Genomic DNA, 18,218 nt, shown 5'->3' with positions numbered 1-18,218 from the left:
CTTCATCATGAGCGATTATGAAGTCATTGAATTCACAGCACAAACCATTTGGATCTACCTCATCATCTGAATGACTGCATCCTCTAAAATGGAGTCCCTCCTGCTCGCATTGCACCCTAACAGGATTGTAAAGTTTAGTTTGGCTCGATTATAAATCATAACCCAGAGTAGAACTTGAAGGGAAGCATGGGACCAACTGACCTATCTTCTCATCTTTTATTTAGTATTTATGTCTGTGAACCAGGTGGAGCCAGTGGTTCCCGATCTCGAAGATCCTCGCTTGTATCGGAGGAAACCATCTCGTCTGATGGGATGCGGGCGGTGGCACCCAGTGACAACAATGGTTCTCCTACACAACTGCCGCGCTCCCTGGGCAACGTAAGTCCAACTTTAGTAGATCTTCACTCGCGTCAGAGGTTTTGGACAAAGGGCCTGTTTTGCTGCATTCAATCTGAGCAAATTCCACACTTTGAGACCTGTCTCGGGGAATTTTAAATGCATCCTCATGTTGGCAGCATTATAAGTTTTGGTCAAACAAAAAATTGGGTTTTTACACTAACTAGCAGTAATTAGTCAAGTTTTAAAAACACAAGTGTGGAAGTAATTATGTTGGAGATGGGACTTTGCTGAATGTAATTCTTCATCTTTACTTTGACTTAGAGGCAATTAATCATTCAGTATTTGCTCATTTTGAGCATACATTTTGCAACATGTTCATTTTCCTGATTGATAGGAACCTCAATATGCTACCTCCATTTAGTGGGATTCTATCTCTTTATTTATTTATTTATTTTTGACAAAAAAGCATCATGAAATAGGTTATTTTCTACTCATAAAAGAATGTCAAAATATAAAAAAAATGGATTTTCATCATTCAACTGATCCTATAAAACAAACCTGACTTGTAACTTCCTTCTTTTCACATGCAGTAATTCAAGCAGGGCCAGATTAAGACACCTTAGGGCCCTGGGAACTGCTTCTCTAAAGGCTGTAATCTATAACTGTAAATGTCGATCTGTCTGTCTGTTACATATACATTCCTACACCTCTGGACGTATTTGGACGAAATTTGTTACAAAGGCCAAACATTATACCGGCCAGGTTTAAGAGGGGTTAGCGGTTCCTTCGGCCCCCGAGAAACCAACGGGAAAACGATGGGGTGTACTTCCTCGCTGTTGCAGTTGGTTTGAATAATGCCACATTTGGTGAAGCCGAGTGCTACCGGATGGATTTAATTTCCTCAGCTAACTGCCTGACTATCATCATCTGTGGTTATTCTTGCCACCACCATAGTAGCTAGCTTTCCTGTCACTTGAGATGGGTACTTTTGCTCGTTTCAAAAAAGCCAAATTTATTGCAACACCGATTATATCAGGTGGTAGTACATCATTTCTGTGATAAATACTGTCAGAAGTTTGTATGTTGTTGATAGACACATTGGACGATATTTTAGATCGTTGGGTTTATTCTGTGAGGTGTTGCCTTCTGTGAGCCACTCGTCCGTCTATTCACAGTTAAAAACTTCCTCTCCGGGATTTCATGACAGCAAACTGGGAAACCACATCGTCGGATTCAATAATGCGCATCGTATCCCTTTCAATCAACATTGTGGCGAGGCAGTTCAACTTGTCTTGGTCCATGGTCGCACGCCACACAACGTCTTAACCAATTTCATTTTTGAAAAGCTATACGATCATCCTCGCATACTGTCGCATGCAGTGACAGGAAAATTATCAGGGCAATGGTGACATTTGGAAAAGTTGCATCCAAACCCTGTCGTTAATGAACTTAAGCAGAATGGAGAAATGAATGGCCAAAATCACGTTGGCCTAACATATCAGGGCTGACGTTGACCCAACGTTGGCCCAAAGTCCATTTTAGCTGGGTTATCACACATTTAACACTTTCCCATGTTATAAAGGCTGCTGCTCACGATGAATGTCCTCTATAACCCCACCGGAAGCGTTGTGGTACACCGCCAGTGAATCACTGAGAGCCGGAGACTGCACTGAGTTGAGAAAATCGTTGAAAAATGTATAAAGGGGCGCCCTACATCTGGCAAATAAAATACATTTACTTCTTCATGCAGCTGTATGAATCAAATTGGCGCCCCTTTATATGAACTTTTTCTAGAGCATTACTTCTTTCCTCCTAAGAACACAATGGTAGTCAAGCATGCACACAAGATTTTTTGAATGCCCCTTATTTTCTATTGTTTGGCATATTATACAAGCTATGGAATGTCCCTTCTTTTCTATAGTTTGCCACATGGCATATACCCTTACATAAAGGGGCCTTTTCTATGCCCCTGGCATTTTCCCCAGGAATTACGACCGGAGTCAAAAAAAATTATACGTCCAACTTTTTGGGGATCACCCCTATGAGCCAAGCAAAAATAGGACCGTGGGTCCTGAAGCTCACCTGAATCTGGAGTAACAGTCACTCAAACCCCCCCACAGACCTTCTTCGATGCTGATATTTTTTATTCTGTGAACAAACTTTGGTACATCACGGGCGATGAAGGTTGGATCAAGTTTCATTGAAATTGTGTGTAGTATCGGAGAAGAGAGCAAATACCTATTTTGGGGGCAGGTGGGAGGGGTCAAAATCCCATGTAAACCCATTTAATGTGCTCAGATTTTGATGTGGTCAATACACCTTCGTTAGGCATCAGATATGAAGCCTGGAGCTAAGTTTCATCAAAATTGCGTGTGTCCTTTCGGAGAAAAGAGCAAATACCTATTTTGGGGTGGTCAAAAAAACCCGTGGACCCCATAATTGAGCGCAGATTTTGATGCGGTCATACACATTCGTCATGTCTCAGATATGAAGCTTGTGGCCAAGTTTCATCAACGTCGTGTCTGTAGTTTCGGAGAAGAGAGCAAATATATATTTTGGGGGGCCAAAACCCCCCTCGTAGATCCCCTGAATGAGTGCAGATTTCGAAATTGTTTTGAAAGATATTAATGAGATGTATTGGCCGATGTATATTCCAAGTTTCAGCTAGTTTAAATGTGTAGCCTTTGAGATATGAGCGCCAACACGTTTTGGATGGACGGATGGACTGACAGGCACCAACGTGAATTTGAGGGTTTTCTTAATAAATTTCAAGAACGCAGAAACGGACGTTGCTGAAATTTGGAACTTATTACCTCGACGTACAAAGCATTTACTTCTGAAATGTGCAGCCGATTTCGTCCAGTAGAAGCCGAGAAACAAATTTTCAGGCCATATGTTAATTTACATACACCCGGTGTGTACCCTGGTTTAGAATAGGTACACCGTATCCCTGCGTGTCATAGGAGACGACTAAGAGGGTTGGCGTCAGGAAGGGCATCCAGCCATAAAAACATTGCCTCAAAAAGAGAACCATGACAATAAATTATGTGTTGAGGAAGGATGAAAGTGACTGGTTGAGAAGAGTGATGGAAATGAATGTAGAAGGAAGTAGAGGACGGGGAAGACCGAGAAAGACTTGGCCAAAGATGGTGGAAGAAGAAATGCGGGCAAGGGGGTTAACAAGGAGAGATGCAGAAAATAGGGCAAAATGGAGAAGATTGTCATGGGGACCGCAAGGCTAACCTCCGCTCTAGCAGGGAAAATGGCCTTAAAATGCATGTTGCGTGTGTTCTGTTGTATGTTAAAGTGACATACAGAGAAACGATTCCATATAAAGGGATGGGCCATTTGCGCGTCCCTTGATTCTCCCTTATGCAAACCTATTGGCCCTCTCAAACACACGTGATCTTGGTATTGCATCTGCCCCATACACCAGCTTCATCTTGTCAAGATGTCCGTGCCACTTTCGCTTCGTTTTACCAAAAACTTGATAATTATTCTGTGTTCCATAAATTTGTCGTTCATCCTTAGAACACGATTGCAACACTTGTATCAATTGGTTGTGTTAAAATTGCAATGGCTAACACCATACTGACAAGAATATTACAATGCACGTCCAATTCTGAAACCCAAGCCAATGTTGCCACTTGTCGAAAGAAACATCAGTCCTGGAATTTTTTGTCTGACCCACGCCCAGATTAACAACGTGGCTGAGGATCACAGTCGAGGGCCCTTCATCTTGGGGGGCAGTGGGTGGGGGGGGGGGGGAGGGGGAAGGGGCCCTCCAACTTCACCTTCATTTGCCTTTTTGTGCTAACTGCCATGCTGAAAGTACATTAACAAATCTAAGCTAGTGTTAGAAAAGTGCATTAACAACTCTAAGCGAGCGATATTTCCTGGAAATGCATCTACCTTTGTATTTCAGCCATATTTGCGTATGTCATAATTGGATAGCCCCTGAGCATGCAATGCATTTGGTAAATTTAATAGTGATCGAAGCATTTCCTCACTGTAGGTTGTAATTATTATTTATTAACATGGCAAAAGTGGTGAAGGACTGAAGGGTCAATTCACGAAACGACCTCGCTATCCCAATTCTCGCGTTTCCCCCAATATTGTGAGAGTTCCCTTATTCCTCCTTCACCCCTTCCCACTCCCTCCCATTTTCAGTTTTCACCGATTCCCTCAACTCACTCAGTCCAGCTCTCAGTGATTCACTAGAAGTGTACCACAGCACTTCTGGTGGGGGTATAGAGCACATTCCTGGTGAGCAACAGCCCATATAATATAGGAAAGTGCTAAATGTGTGATAACCCAGCTAACAAACGATTTTCGGCCAACGTTAGCCTCTATGTTAGGCCGACGTGGTTCTGCCCGGAGGGCCAATGGCAGCCCAACGTCACGTGGTGACGTAATCGCTTTTGCAAGCAATTCCAAACATTGGCCCTACATTGCCAAATAGACGTTGTTTTTACAACCAATTGCTTTTACTTTTACAACCGCTTTTACAAATGTTTACTATGGCGTCCAACTGTAATGTGTCTATTTTGTCCATAAACAAAGATTTATTTATTTTAGTGTTTCGAATTTGAGATTTCTTGATGAATTATTATTGTTTTATTGCTTAATTATTTCTCAGTTTGCTGTCAAAAAATCCCAGAGAGGCAGTTTTTAACTATGAATGGATGAGTGGCTCACAGAAGGCAACACCTTCCTCATCCCAAAATCTGAAGAAACCCAACTATCTCACATATAGTTTTGTGAAAAAGTAAGTACACCCCATGTAAAGTTTTGACTTTTTCAACATATTTCAACATACAGCTATTTGATCTTCATTTCAACAATATTGATAGATAAAGGTGATATAATATAACAAATATCATGAAACATTTACTTTTGTAGTCCATTGTATAATTTAAATAAACATAAATACAAATTTCGCATGTGGAAAAAGTAAGTACACCCCTACATTTATCACTACTTCAAATCTATCTATAATTCCTAAAATTAGAATCAGGTGTACCAGCTCAGGTGCAAATTATTAGAACATCATTAGAGAGGATCTTGGAGGAACCTGTCTTATTTAAACCTCAGACATTTAGTTTGGTTTGCTCTTTGTTGTTGAAGTGTGTGGCGTCACCGTGCCTAGATCAAAAGAGCTCTCTGAGGCCTTCAGAAAGAAGGTTATAGATGCCTACGAGTCTGGGAAGGGATTTAAAAAGATCTCCATTAATTTGAAATCAATCATTCGACTGTCCGGAAGATCATCTACAAGTGGAGAAGATCCCAACAACTGCCAACTTGTTCAGGCCAGGCCGCCCCAGCAAGTTCAGCCCGAGAGCAGACTGCAAGATGCTGAAAGAAGTCTCTAAGAACCACAGAATGTCATCACGGGACCTACAGGTAGCTCTTGTAGCTCTTGCCACTGTTGATGTCAAAGTGCATGAGTCTACCATTAGAAAGAGGCTGCACAAATTTGATCTACATGGGAGGTGTGCCAGGAGGAAACTTTTGCTGTCCAGAAAGAACATCAGGGCAAGACTAAAGTTTGCCAATGAACACCTAGGCAAAGACCAGCACTTCTGGAACAATGTGCTCTGGACAGATGAGTCAAAGGTAGAGCTATTTGGCCACAATACCAGAAAACATGTTTGGTGAAAACCAAAGACAGCATTTGACCACAAGAACCTGATACCAACTGTAAAGCATGGTGGTGGAAATATTATGGTTTGGGGCAGCTTTGCTGCATCAGGGCCTGGGCAGCTCACCATCATAGAATCCACTATGAATTCTTCATTGTACCAGAGGGTGCTTGAGGATAAGGTGAGGCCATCTGTCGGAAAGTTGAAGCTCAACCAAAGGTGGACCTTGCAACATGACAATGACCCTAAACATACCAGTAAATCCACCAAGGAATGGCTGAAAAGAAAGAAATGGAGGGTTCTGGAATGGCCAAGTCAAAGCCCGGATCTAAATCCCATCGAGATGTTGTGGGGGGATTTGAAACGAGCTGTGCATGCAAGAAACCCCTCAAACATCGCACAGCAGAAAGAATTCTGCATGGAGGAGTGGGCAAAAATTTCTCCCAGTCGATGTCAGAGACTGGTAGACAGTTATAAGAAACGCCTACTTGAGGTTGTTTCTGCCAAAGGGGGCAATACCACCTATTAGAGCCAAGGGTGTACTTACTTTTTCCACATGCAAAATTTGCATTTATGTTTATTTAAATTATACAATGGACTACAAAATGTAAATGTTTCATGATATTTGTTATATTATATCACCTTTATCTATCAATATTGTTGAAATGATGATCAAATAGCTGTATGTTGAAATATGTTGAAAAAGTCAAAACTTTACATGGGGTGTACTTACTTTTTCACGTGACTGTATATCGTCCAATAACATGTCTACTAATAACATACAAACTTCTGACATGATTTATCACATAAATGATGAACCATCACCTAATGCAATCGGTATTTCAATAAGTTTGGCTTTATTTAAATTTGGAATTGTTTTCGTCAATAGGGTGAAGAGTAGGGGCTTTACAGATGCAGTGCCCAAGGCCCTAGCATGTCTTAATCCAACCATGATCACACATCGTGTATATACTCTCAGACCTCGTCGATATTATAAATTATATTTCCAAGAATGTGCCGCAGCACATTGCTCACCAAAGGTGAGCCGAAAAGGCTACGGCAGGAGTGCCCACTAATAGTATAAAATATTTAATTTACCCATCTATACAACATTAACAATATATGAAAATATGATTTTGAAAGATGAGTAATGTTGTGTATAAAACATTTCGTTTGTTAGCCTAAGGGTTTTTGTAGTTATTTGATCAAAGAAAAAAAAACCTTTCTTTGGGGTGGTTGTGCTATGTGACCCTAATAATTGTTGTTTTGCAGTCTTTGGAAGATGTAAATGGGCATTTGGCATCCAAAGAAAAGGACAAGAAGAGGCTGAGCTCTTTCTCCATAGTCATGAGGGGGAAATGTCGGAAATCTTCAGAAGCGGGCCACCATGAGGGTACAAATTCTGTTTTGTGCCTCCTCTCCTTCATGCATTGTTTAATTACCCTCGCCTGAGGAGAGGGTTTTGCATTTGAGTCCGTTTATCTGTGTGTCTGTTTGTTTGTTTGTCCGCACAGAATAAATATGATTTTTCTCTGCAACCGTTGGTCCGATTGACAGGAAATTTTCACCATAGGTGCAACTCCACCTGTAGAATTTTTTTAATGATAATTATGACATCATAGGTCATGTGGTTCAGCCACCATCTTGGGAAAACCGAAAAAATGTGCACATCTATATCTCCGAAAGCACTGAATATAAAAAATTGAGACATGGCTCATTGTAAAAAAAACTCTCCATGGGGAATACAATATGTTAATGCTGATGGCATAGGTGCCTCCATTATGACGTCATAATTCGACAAGTACAAAACTTCATCATATCAAGATGAAATTTATTGAGCATCATGTACGCATAAATTGGTGGAGAAAAAAAAATGATGACGTTATCGGTCATGTGGTTCGGTCGCCATCTTGGAAAAACCGAAAACATTTGCACCTCTATATCTCCGAAAGCGCTGAATAGAAAAAATTGAGACATGGCTCATTGTAAAGAACTCTCCGTGTGGAATAACATCTGTTAATGATGTCATAGGTGCCTCCATTATGATGTCATAATTCGACAAGTACAAAACATCATCCGATGAAGATGAAATTTTTTGAGCATAATCTCGGGATAAATTTGGTGGAGAAAAAAAATAATGATATCATCGGTCACGTGGTTTGGCCGCCATATTTGTTTTAACTCAAAAGCCTTAACCCTTTGAGTACGGGATTTTTTTTTTTTTTTTTATATCTCTGGTGCGGGATTAATTTGGCATTTTGGTACGGGAATGCAACCACCTACTGACGATATATTTATAGGTATAGTCGATGACGTGTAGTAACATCATCCGTACACAAAACTTTTTCGCGGGTTGCGGCACTGGACGTCATCCGTACTCAAAGGGTTAAAAACCACTGAAAACACATCCTGGTGAGGGTTTGCAATCTCTGACTACTCTTTCTTGTTACTATGATGTTTTCCCCACTTTATCTGCTGCACGTTTTCTCTTCCCGATGCCATCCTTTTAGCCTCGACCCTGCATTTGAGTCCAGCTCACCAGCCTCCACTGTTGGCTTATGCAGAGCCATCGCAAGTACAGCTGGAGACGGGGTCCAGCAATCAAGCAGGCATGGTAGGCACCCCTATACAATATGGAACACCTATTGATGCTGCCACGAAGATGCAGCTGGTGGAAACCACAAGGGTAAGCTGATGTAGTTTGCAGTGAATGAATTCCAAACAGCTTTACTTTTAATTCTGAGATATTTTGTGTTTTCGTCATTTGTCATTAAATGGGGGTAGAGGCACTGTGGTCTCTAAGCAGACGAGTTCACCCCTCCAAGCCCTTTTTGTTCTGTGAAGATACAACGTTCTATATTTGTTTTGTTTCAATCCAAGGGCCTGGTTGTTCTGCTTTTGTTACTTCCGCCACCAAAGGTGGATGGAGGTTATGTTTTCACCCCTGTCTGTCCGTTTGTGAACAAGATACTGTATCTCAAAACGTTGTAGATTGATTCAGACGAAATTTGGCAGATATGTAGCGTATGTGACGAGGACGAAATGATTCAATTTTGGTGAAGATCCGGATTCGGATCCGGCTACGATAATTTTTTAAGTGATTCTTCACCATTGAGTGATAGGGCCAAAAACCATACATAGCAGGATATCTCAAAAAGGTTGTGGACGGATTTGGACGAAATTTGGTGGACTGGTTGGATGTCTGACAAGGACGATTCGTTTAGATTTTGGTGAAGATCTGAATATGGATTCGGATATGAGAATTATTTAATTTTTCAAGTGATTCTTCACCATTGAGTGATATGGCCAACCAGGCAGAGATATGCTCTCTACTGAGTGCCGTTCTAGTTTTCTTTGTGTAGCCCCCACCTCGAATGGCCATTTCGGCTTTGTGGCAGGCAATATCCCAAAGAAAACAATAAATAAATAAATAATTGCAAGGGGTGAGAGGGGAGGGGCTTTACAGAGGCAGTGCCCATGATTCTAGGGTGTCTTAATCCGGCCTTGATCAGACCTCGCATATACTGTCAGACCTCATCTACAGTGCTTTCAGAAAGTATTCAGACCCCTTCACTTTTGGAAATGTGGAAATGCGAATGGTTCGGTGGATGTGTGGAGTATCGTTGAGAGAGAGGATGACAAATGATGAATTGCTGCGAAAGATGATGGGAATAGAGCCTGTGATTGATGCTGTGAAGAGAAACAGGTTGAGATGGTTTGGTCATGTGTTGAGGAAGGATGAAAGTGACTGGTTAAGATGAGTGATGGAAATGAATGTAGAAGGAAGTAGAGGATGGGGAAGACCGAGACAGACTTGGCTAAAGATGGTCGAAGAAGAAATGCGAGCAAGGGCGTTGTAACAAGGGGAGATGCAGAAAATATGGCAAAATGGAGAAGATTGTCATGAGGACCGCAAGGCTAACCCCCGCTCTTGCAGGGAAAATGGCCTTAAAATGCCTGTTGTTGTGTTGTTGTTTACCATTGACAAATCGGGCTAACAATGATATACAGTGCATTCAGAAAGTATTCAGACCCCTTCACTTTTTTCACATTTTGTTATGTTACAGCCTTATGCTGAAATCGTTTAAATTCATTTTTTCCCTCATCAATCTACACTCAATACCCCATAATGACAAAGAGAAAACAGGATTTTAGAAAGTTTTGCAAATCTATTAAAATAAAAAACTGAAATATCACATTGACATAAGTATTCATACCCTTTTCTATGCCACTTGAAATTTAGCTCAGGTGCCTCGCATTTCTCTTGATCATCTTTGAGATGTTTCTCCACCTTGATTGGAGTCCACCTGTGATAAATTCAATTGATTGGACATGATTTGGAAAGGCACACACCTGTCGATATAAGGTCTCACAGCTGACAATGCATATCAGAGCAAAAACCATGCCATGAGGTCGAAGGAACTGCCTGCAGAGCTCAGAGACAGGATTGTGTCGAGGCACAGATCTGGGGAAGCCTACAAAAAATTTCTGCTGCATTGAAGGTTCCCAAGAGCACAGTGGCCTCCATAATTCTTAAATGGAAGAAGTTTGGAACAACCAGGACTCTTCCAAGAGCTGGCCGCCCGGCCAAACTGAGCAATCGGGGGAGAAGGGCCTTGGTAATAGAGGTGACCAAGAACCCGATGATCACTCTGGCTGAGCGCCAGATATCCTGTGTGGAGATGGGAGAAACTTCCAGAAGGACAACCATCACTGCAACACTCCACCGATCTGGGCTTTATGGCAGAGTGGCAGCCTTATACACCGCTCCCCCGAGCATCCGTAAAATCGGGTTCTTGGTCACCTCTCTTACCAAGGCCCGTCTCCCCCGATTGCTCAGTTTGGCCGGGCGGCCAGCTCTAGGAAGAGTCCTGGTTGTTCCAAACTTCTTCCATTTAAGAATTATGGAGGCCACTGTGCTCTTGGGAACCTTCAATGTAGCAGAAATGTTTTTGTAGACTTCCCCCAGATCTGTGCCTCGACAGAATCCTGTCTCTGAGCTCTGCAGGCAGTTCCTTCGACCTCATGGCTTGGTTTTTGCTCTGATATGCATTGTCAGCTGTGAGACCTTATATCGACAGGTGTGTGCCTTTCCCCATCATGTCCAATCAATTGAATTTACCACAGGTGGACTCCAATCAAAGTGTAGAAACATCTCAAAGATTATCAAGAGAAATGGGAGGCACCTGAGCTAAATTTCAAGTGTCATAGCAAAGGGTATGAATACTTATGTCAATGTGATATTTCAGTTTTTTCTTTTTAATAAATTTGCAGAACTTTCTAAAATCCTGTTTTCTCTTTGTCATTATGGGGTATTGAGTGTAGATTGATGAGGGAAAAAAATGAATTTAAACGATTTCAGGATAAGGCTGAAACATAACAAAATGTGAAAAAAGTGAAGGGGTCTGAATACTTTCTGAATGCACTGTATATTATAAAGTACATTTCCAAGAATGTGCCATAGCACATTGCTCACCGAAGGTGGGCCGAGAAGGCTACTCATTACAAAATATTTTGTATTTTTTTTTTTTTTTTTTTTTTTTTTTTTTGTATACTGAATCGAGGCTCGTGAAAGAGCTAACATTTACTTCACAAACAAATCAACCAGACAAACAAAATATGTAAAAAGAGGGAGCAGAAGACAAGATGGGGAGAGAAGGGGAAGCACACAAACACTACATTTGAGAGCAGGGAGATGTGTGGAAGGGAGAGGGCTTGGGGGGAGGAGGCGTGGGAAGCGGGGGGGGGGGGGGGGGGAGGGAGAAGTATAAAACACAAGGACTTCCAGGACAGAAGTTGGTATTTCAAAAAAGTGGAATTGGGGTGAAATTCGCGGGGGTAGAAAAGATCAAGGTTTTGGATGGGGGAAGATAAGAGATGGTGGTGAACAGCTGTTTTAAAGACCTGGAGGGTGGAGTGGGATTGAAGAGAGTGAGGGAGTTTGTTCCAGAGGCGGGAGAGAAGAGGAATGAAGGAGTGAAGGTGAGCAGAGAGTCTTGATTTTGGCAGTTTAACCATAAGAGGGTTGCAGGCAGATCTTGTGCGACCTGTAGGAATATGTGCGGGACAGAGCCCAGAGAGAGCTGGGGGGGCAAGGCCAGAGAGGAGTCGGTAGAAGACGGAAAGACCACCAACCTGCCTGCGGTGAGTGAGTGAGAGGCCCTTGGAGTTAACTTCATCGCGGGAGATTTCAATGATTCTGAATGCTTTGGTTTCAACAGCATGGAGACGAGCTAGGTGTGAGGCAGGAGCACCAGCCCAGAGGGGAGAGCAGTATTCCATTGAGCTGCGGATGAAAGCCTTGTATGTGGTGAGGAGCTCAGGTGTGCCAAGGAAGGACTTCGCACGACGGAGGATGCCCAGTCGGCGACTGGCTTTGGAGGCAAGATTTGAAATGTGGTTTTCCCAGGAAAGATCATGGCAGATAGTGAGACCCAATAGTGGATGAATGAATGAATGAATGAATGATCGTTTTAAGGCCATTTTCCCCGCTAGAGCGGGGGTTAGCCAGACCCAATAGTGGATAGTGGATAGTGGATAGTATCCAGTAAGAAGTTAAATGGTGTGGCAGTTGCTGCCTCAATTACATTTTGTTGCATAATATTTTAATCTCTATTGTTATTTCGGTAAACTAGCGGGTCCTCCCACCCGGAACACAGATGGCCGCTTTGTGTCTCGGGGAGTCAGAGAAATGTAAAGTCAATCAAGGGTAGCACCCCAATCAATATAATAATCACCTTGATGACCAATTAATGACTGATTATTGCTGACATAGCTACAGCCACACAATCTATTTATTGTAGTTGATATATTATACAAAGCGTATACCTCAACAGAGTACTTTCATCTCCTCTCCCTGTTGTGGCTGGAGTCCCCCAAGGCAGTGTTCTGGGTCAAGTCCTATTCCTAATCTTCATCAACAATCTCACTGATTTGCTGGAAAATCCACTTCATCTATTTTCTGATGACTAAACCCTTTGTCCATCCCTCAACCCTCATCCTTCAGATAGGCATCTGCTCTCTCTCTTCAGACCTTGGAAAAATCAAAAGCTGGTAAAACAATTGAGACCTCTGGGGGACCGAAGGTAGTTACTCTTTGGCACCTGGTATGGTGCACTATGAGGACCACTAGAGGGAGGTGTTGCATGCCGAATCTTTGTGGTGGCACCACTGAGGGCCAGTAAGTCCATGAGGAGATGACCTCCCGGGCATGCGGCCTAGCAGCCTATCCCTGAGGATTGCGACAGAGCCAGCATGAGGAGACCTGCCATGCTTGGTTGAGCTACGGATGCGGGTCAAACCACATGGACTGGCTATGAGTGCAGTCCACCGGACAACCACCCGAGCATCCGTGGAAAGTTATGGAGTGATTGAGAAAGGCCCGGGGTGGCCTGCTTAACGTTTCAAAGATTATCTGCTGTGATTAACGTGTTCTCAGTTTGGGAAGAGAGCCTTGGGTTTTAATTGGCGCGGGAGATATGGGAAGATTCGCTGCAGCAGGCGCTGCTGGTATTGAATGGGCTCCCCAGTGGTATTTGGATTTGTTAATTCCTGCCATGTTGTGAAAGACTTCGGCCAAAAACTTTCCCTGGCCAATCACACAGGGAGGGAGGAATAATTGGAGCTTTTAAAGAAGTCGTGCACTGAAATTTTGCAAAGGTAGTCGGTTCCACCAGGTGTGCTGCAGAGAATAGAACCTACTGCAATATGATTTTTCATGATCATAGAACACTGTCAGGATCAGTAAATGATTTCCCAGTGATTTGCAATATAGATGGGGCAACAGAATTGCAATAGTGGCGGGGCAGCAGAAATACCACACACCGAGGATCCAATACTTTCTGGCTCTCTGAGACCACCTGCATCTGCATGTCCGTCATCATTCCATAACTCCTCGATGATAAGCAAATCGTGTTTTTAAAATCTACACAGTATTGCTTCAAGCATATTATTATGGCGAGTCGCTAAGCATCCATGATAGCCCTTCATACAGTTAACCTCTTACCGGTTCCCACGTCCAGAGGCGTGTTACGCCTTTGAATGTTGCGTTGTCTTTTTCTACTCTTGCTTTTTTGACTTGTGAGCATTCTTGGAGTGTATTGAGTTGCATAAACCCATTGACCTCCTGTTTTTGTCATGTATTCTGCAGGTGCTACCAATGACCCAGTGGAGGTCCGACGTCATCGTAGCTTGGCTGGAGGTGGTTATGTCCTTACCTATGTATGCAAAGGCCTGTCATGAGAATGTGAAAAATGGAAAGGTATCTGCATTCATTGCCTGTATGAACTCTAAACTTTTGTTTTGTTCTAAACTTTTTTGTTCTCAACTTTTGTTTTCAATAGGGATTGTTCTTTTCTTAATTAACACAAGTCATTCGTAATTTAATAATGATTTTCCACCTGCGGGTTGGTCTGTGATGTACCACATGATGATAAAATGTTTTTGTTGGAATGATTTGGCAACGACAATAATTCGAAGAATGATGGCTCTATCGGAGTCGGGGAGGGGGGAATCCATCGATAGATCGCGTTAATACTTTAACATGGACCATGTGATCACAAAAATTAGATTCCCCTTGTATAATCGGATATTTGTCGGAAGTAAGTCATCTTGTGTAAAACGTGCACTGAGAAGGCAGTGAGTGGAAACTTTAAAACAGGTAGATTAAGATTGTGTCGTGTAAAACCTCATGTTTCAGGTGAGGCCAGGTGAAGGGCTTGGGCATAAAGGCACAAGGAAAGCGCTACATGCTTGTAATGGAAACAGCATGAACTGTTTGGCCAGTGGATTGTAAGCTCTGGCAGCAAGGTGAGCTGTGGAGCCCTGGGTGAGGTGGAACTTCTTTGTTTTTCCCCGCGGAGGCAGGATGGCCCAGAAGATGGTGCCGCCCAAAAGCAGCAGGTGGCCAATGATAGCAGCCGCCGCCCATGAAGGCGGTCTCAGAGCTTACGAGGACCGTGGCCATACTGTGCGTGGCAGTTTGACTTTGCACTTCGAAGAGGCATAATCTCTCTTACCCCTCTCTCTCCTTCTGCTGCTGTTGCTTTCCATAAAAAGGTTGTGAGGAGAGTCAGGAGGACATTGCCCTGCATTGCCATCGTGCCGCTTCACCTTTGTGCCCTAAGCCACAATGCAGCCACAACAATCGTCGTCCTGCAGCCACAACAATCGTCGTCTTGCAGCCACAACAATCGTCGTCTTGCAGCCACAACAATCGTCGTCTTGCAGCCACAACAATCGTCGTCTTGCAGCCACAACAATCGTCGTCTTGCAGCCACAACAATCGTCGTCCTGCAGCCACAACAATCGTCGTCTTGCAGCCACAACAATCGTCGTCTTGCAGCCACAACAATCGTCGTCTTGCAGCCACAACAATCGTCGTCTTGCAGCCACAACAATCGTCGTCTTGCAGCCACAACAATCGTCGTCCTGCAGCCACAACAATCGTCGTCCTGCAGCCACAACAATCGTCGTCCTGCAGCTACAACAACCGTCATCCTGCAGCCACAACTAGCTCATGCCTTGCTCAAGTCCTTGCCTGCCTCATTGTTATTCGTTGTGTGAATCTGATAATTTGATGCCATTAGGATGGTTAAATATTATTTTTTTTGTATAAAACTTTCCGTATCCCATCATCCCCATTTGTGTCTGTCGATCGCTTTGTTCATTTTGTTCATTGTTCGTTTTGTTCGCTTTGTTCATTGTTCGTTTTTTTCCTGTTTGTCCGGGTGATATCTTAGCCATCCTTTCAGTGACAAAAATGGCCTCTAAAAAAGGTGGATCGCTTTGTTCATTCCATCCTACCAATAATGTCTTGTCTACCCTCTCCTCACATATTTGCTGTTAACTAAACCATTTAATTATAAGAAGGGTTTTCCCACCTTTTGCCTCCCACACACTGCCAGGTTTGGCTTTTATTCGGTGATCTTGATGCCATTAGGATGGTACAGTAACATTTAACGTCGTTTCGGTCATTCGTAGACCTCCAGCTCAGTCGGTCTGTGTTAAATGACTTCTTGTACACCACTCCTTTCCTATTCCACCTCCAGCCGCTGCATGACGTCATCGCCAGGCACCGAAGGGGGCCCGGCAATGACGCGCGCTGAAAGGGAGTACTCAGTTTTCACTCCGGTTTCTTGTTTTCTTGTTTGTTTGTTTTGGGTTTTTTTTTCCTGTTTGTCCGGGTGATATCTTAGCCATCCTTTCAGCTAGGAAGCTGAAATTTCGACACAATAGTGAGCATGTGCTTTGGCAAAAACTGTATTTTTTGTTTTTTGATTAATCAATTAATTGATTAATTACTTAATTATTATAAATTTATTAAGTACTTATTTATTTCATTTCTCATCTGGCCAATACCTCAGGCACCTTTGGAGCTAGGAATCTGATATTTTGACACAATAGTGACCAAGTGATGTGGCTATAAAGGGTATTTTTTGATTCATTGATAAATTAATTAGTCGATTAATTATTTAATTATTCGATTAATTATTTCATTAATTAGTTTTTCAAAAGTTACAGATTCAGATGAAATGGTGGTGGTTTAGGTATTCTATTAGCCAATTGATTAATAATTTAATTATTTTACCATTTTTATTTGTTTATTCTCGTTATTAATCACGTATTTATTTTCTTTCTCATCTGGGCAATATCTCAGGCACTTTTTGAGCTAGAAAGCTGATATTCGGACACTACAGTGACCAAGTGATGTGGCTATAAAGGATATTTTTGAGTTATTGATGAATCAATTCATAGATTTATTATTTATTTGTTAATTATTTATTTATTTTTTTGATTAATGACTTGTTTAATTTTCAAAGAGTTACACCTTCAGATGAAACACTGGTGGTTGAGGTATGATATTAGCCAATTGATTAAGAAATTATTTTACAATTATTATTTGTTGATTTTAATTACGCAATTATTCACTCAATTATTGTACACCTCTCCCTCCCAATACCGTCTCTGTGCTGCACAGCGGTATCGCCGGGCGCAGAAAGCGCCCCGGCGATGCCGCGCTGAAGGGATGTTATATATTAATTTGGCATCGGGGCGGTGTACTTTGAATGAATGATCGTTTTAAGGCCATTTTCCCCGCTGGAGCGGGGGTTAGCCTTGCGGGCCCCATGACAATCATGGTTCCCTGTTTGAGGCAATGTTTTTATGGCCGGATGCCCTTCATGACGCCATACATTGAATGTATCTACTTATTTTGAATTGATCTGACCTCCGAGATTCGTGTGTCCCTGTGTGTTGTATAAACTCAAAAATAGCATTCAGGTATGGTTTCTGTCTGGGTAGCATATCTGTGGGAGGGGCTTCAGGGTGTGGGGAAGACCCCAATTCTCTCTATGTAAATGTCGATCAAATAGCACCACCCGGTGGTATCAGGTAAATAAAATCAAAGTAAAAATTGTGCAGATTTATGCAGTTTGTCACCGATTTGCTTTATCTACTGTGTAATGTCTTGGCAAACATAGGGGGAAATACTGCTTATATTCAGCTCTTTTCTTTTGCTTAAATGAAACTTAGGATTTTGAAACCGGGGGGCCTTTCCCTCACGCATACACAGCTAAAAGCAGTTAATAATATTTAACAATAATTTACTTTTGGAGTTGGAAGTGGACAATTGTGTTCCGTTGCACCAACCCATGGGCACCTCTCCATGTTGTAGGTTCTGCTCAGTCTGTCAGACGAAGAACTGGAGCGAACCCTTGGTATCGCACAGCCGCTGCACAGGCGAAAGCTCAGACTTGCCATCGAGGACCACCGGGAGGCTGAGAAGGACCCCAGGTTTGTCTCCTAGCTTTCACAGCCTTAAAAGGCCGAAAGGAAATAACGACTAACGGTCAACCTGTCGAGTACATAGACTTGAAGTTGCTGCATGCAAGTCCACATTGTGGTCAACAATGCGTGCAAAATATGTCTGGAAATACAGTAGACTCTGATTAAGTCGAATGGATGTGTTCCATAGAGCATTCGGTTTTTTTTTTTTGACAAAATTTGCTTTTAATTAATTAATTTGTTTCAATGTGAGGCACAACGTACATGGGTTGTGACAGTAAATACTGCATAGAAAACATGAATTATGGAGAGAGATTTTGAAATTCATGGCATGGCATTGCCTCCTAACGTAACAAGCAGGCTGACACTGCTGCGGAAACTGAGAAACCGCCTTGTTATATATATCGATGCACAACAAAATGGTAAATATTTAAATATATAATGCAGTACAAG

At 42.4% G+C, this 18,218-nt stretch overlaps 1 protein-coding gene across 3 annotated transcripts in view; it reads left to right on the top strand.

The window, feature by feature from the left end:
- Positions 1–18,218, top strand: part of LOC137430376 (kazrin) — a 124,943-nt gene that overhangs the window by 83,611 nt on the left and 23,114 nt on the right. For 2 of the 3 annotated variants that reach the window (XM_078780589.1, XM_078780588.1), the window contains exons 7-11: positions 245–378; positions 7,254–7,374; positions 8,492–8,667; positions 14,131–14,241; positions 17,656–17,774. In XM_078780589.1, the coding sequence (XP_078636715.1) occupies positions 245–378; positions 7,254–7,374; positions 8,492–8,667; positions 14,131–14,241; positions 17,656–17,774 (661 nt within the window). The remainder of the gene's footprint in view (positions 1–244; positions 379–7,253; positions 7,375–8,491; positions 8,668–14,130; positions 14,242–17,655; positions 17,775–18,218) is intronic. The other variant, XM_078780590.1, reaches the window with a different exon arrangement.

Source organism: Myxine glutinosa, chromosome 6 (assembly GCF_964187855.1).
Source record: "Myxine glutinosa chromosome 6, kmMyxGlut1.1, whole genome shotgun sequence".
Taxonomy (NCBI): domain Eukaryota; kingdom Metazoa; phylum Chordata; class Myxini; order Myxiniformes; family Myxinidae; genus Myxine; species Myxine glutinosa.
Note: the sequence above shows the minus strand (reverse complement) of the source record. Positions and strands in the feature narration are given on the sequence as shown.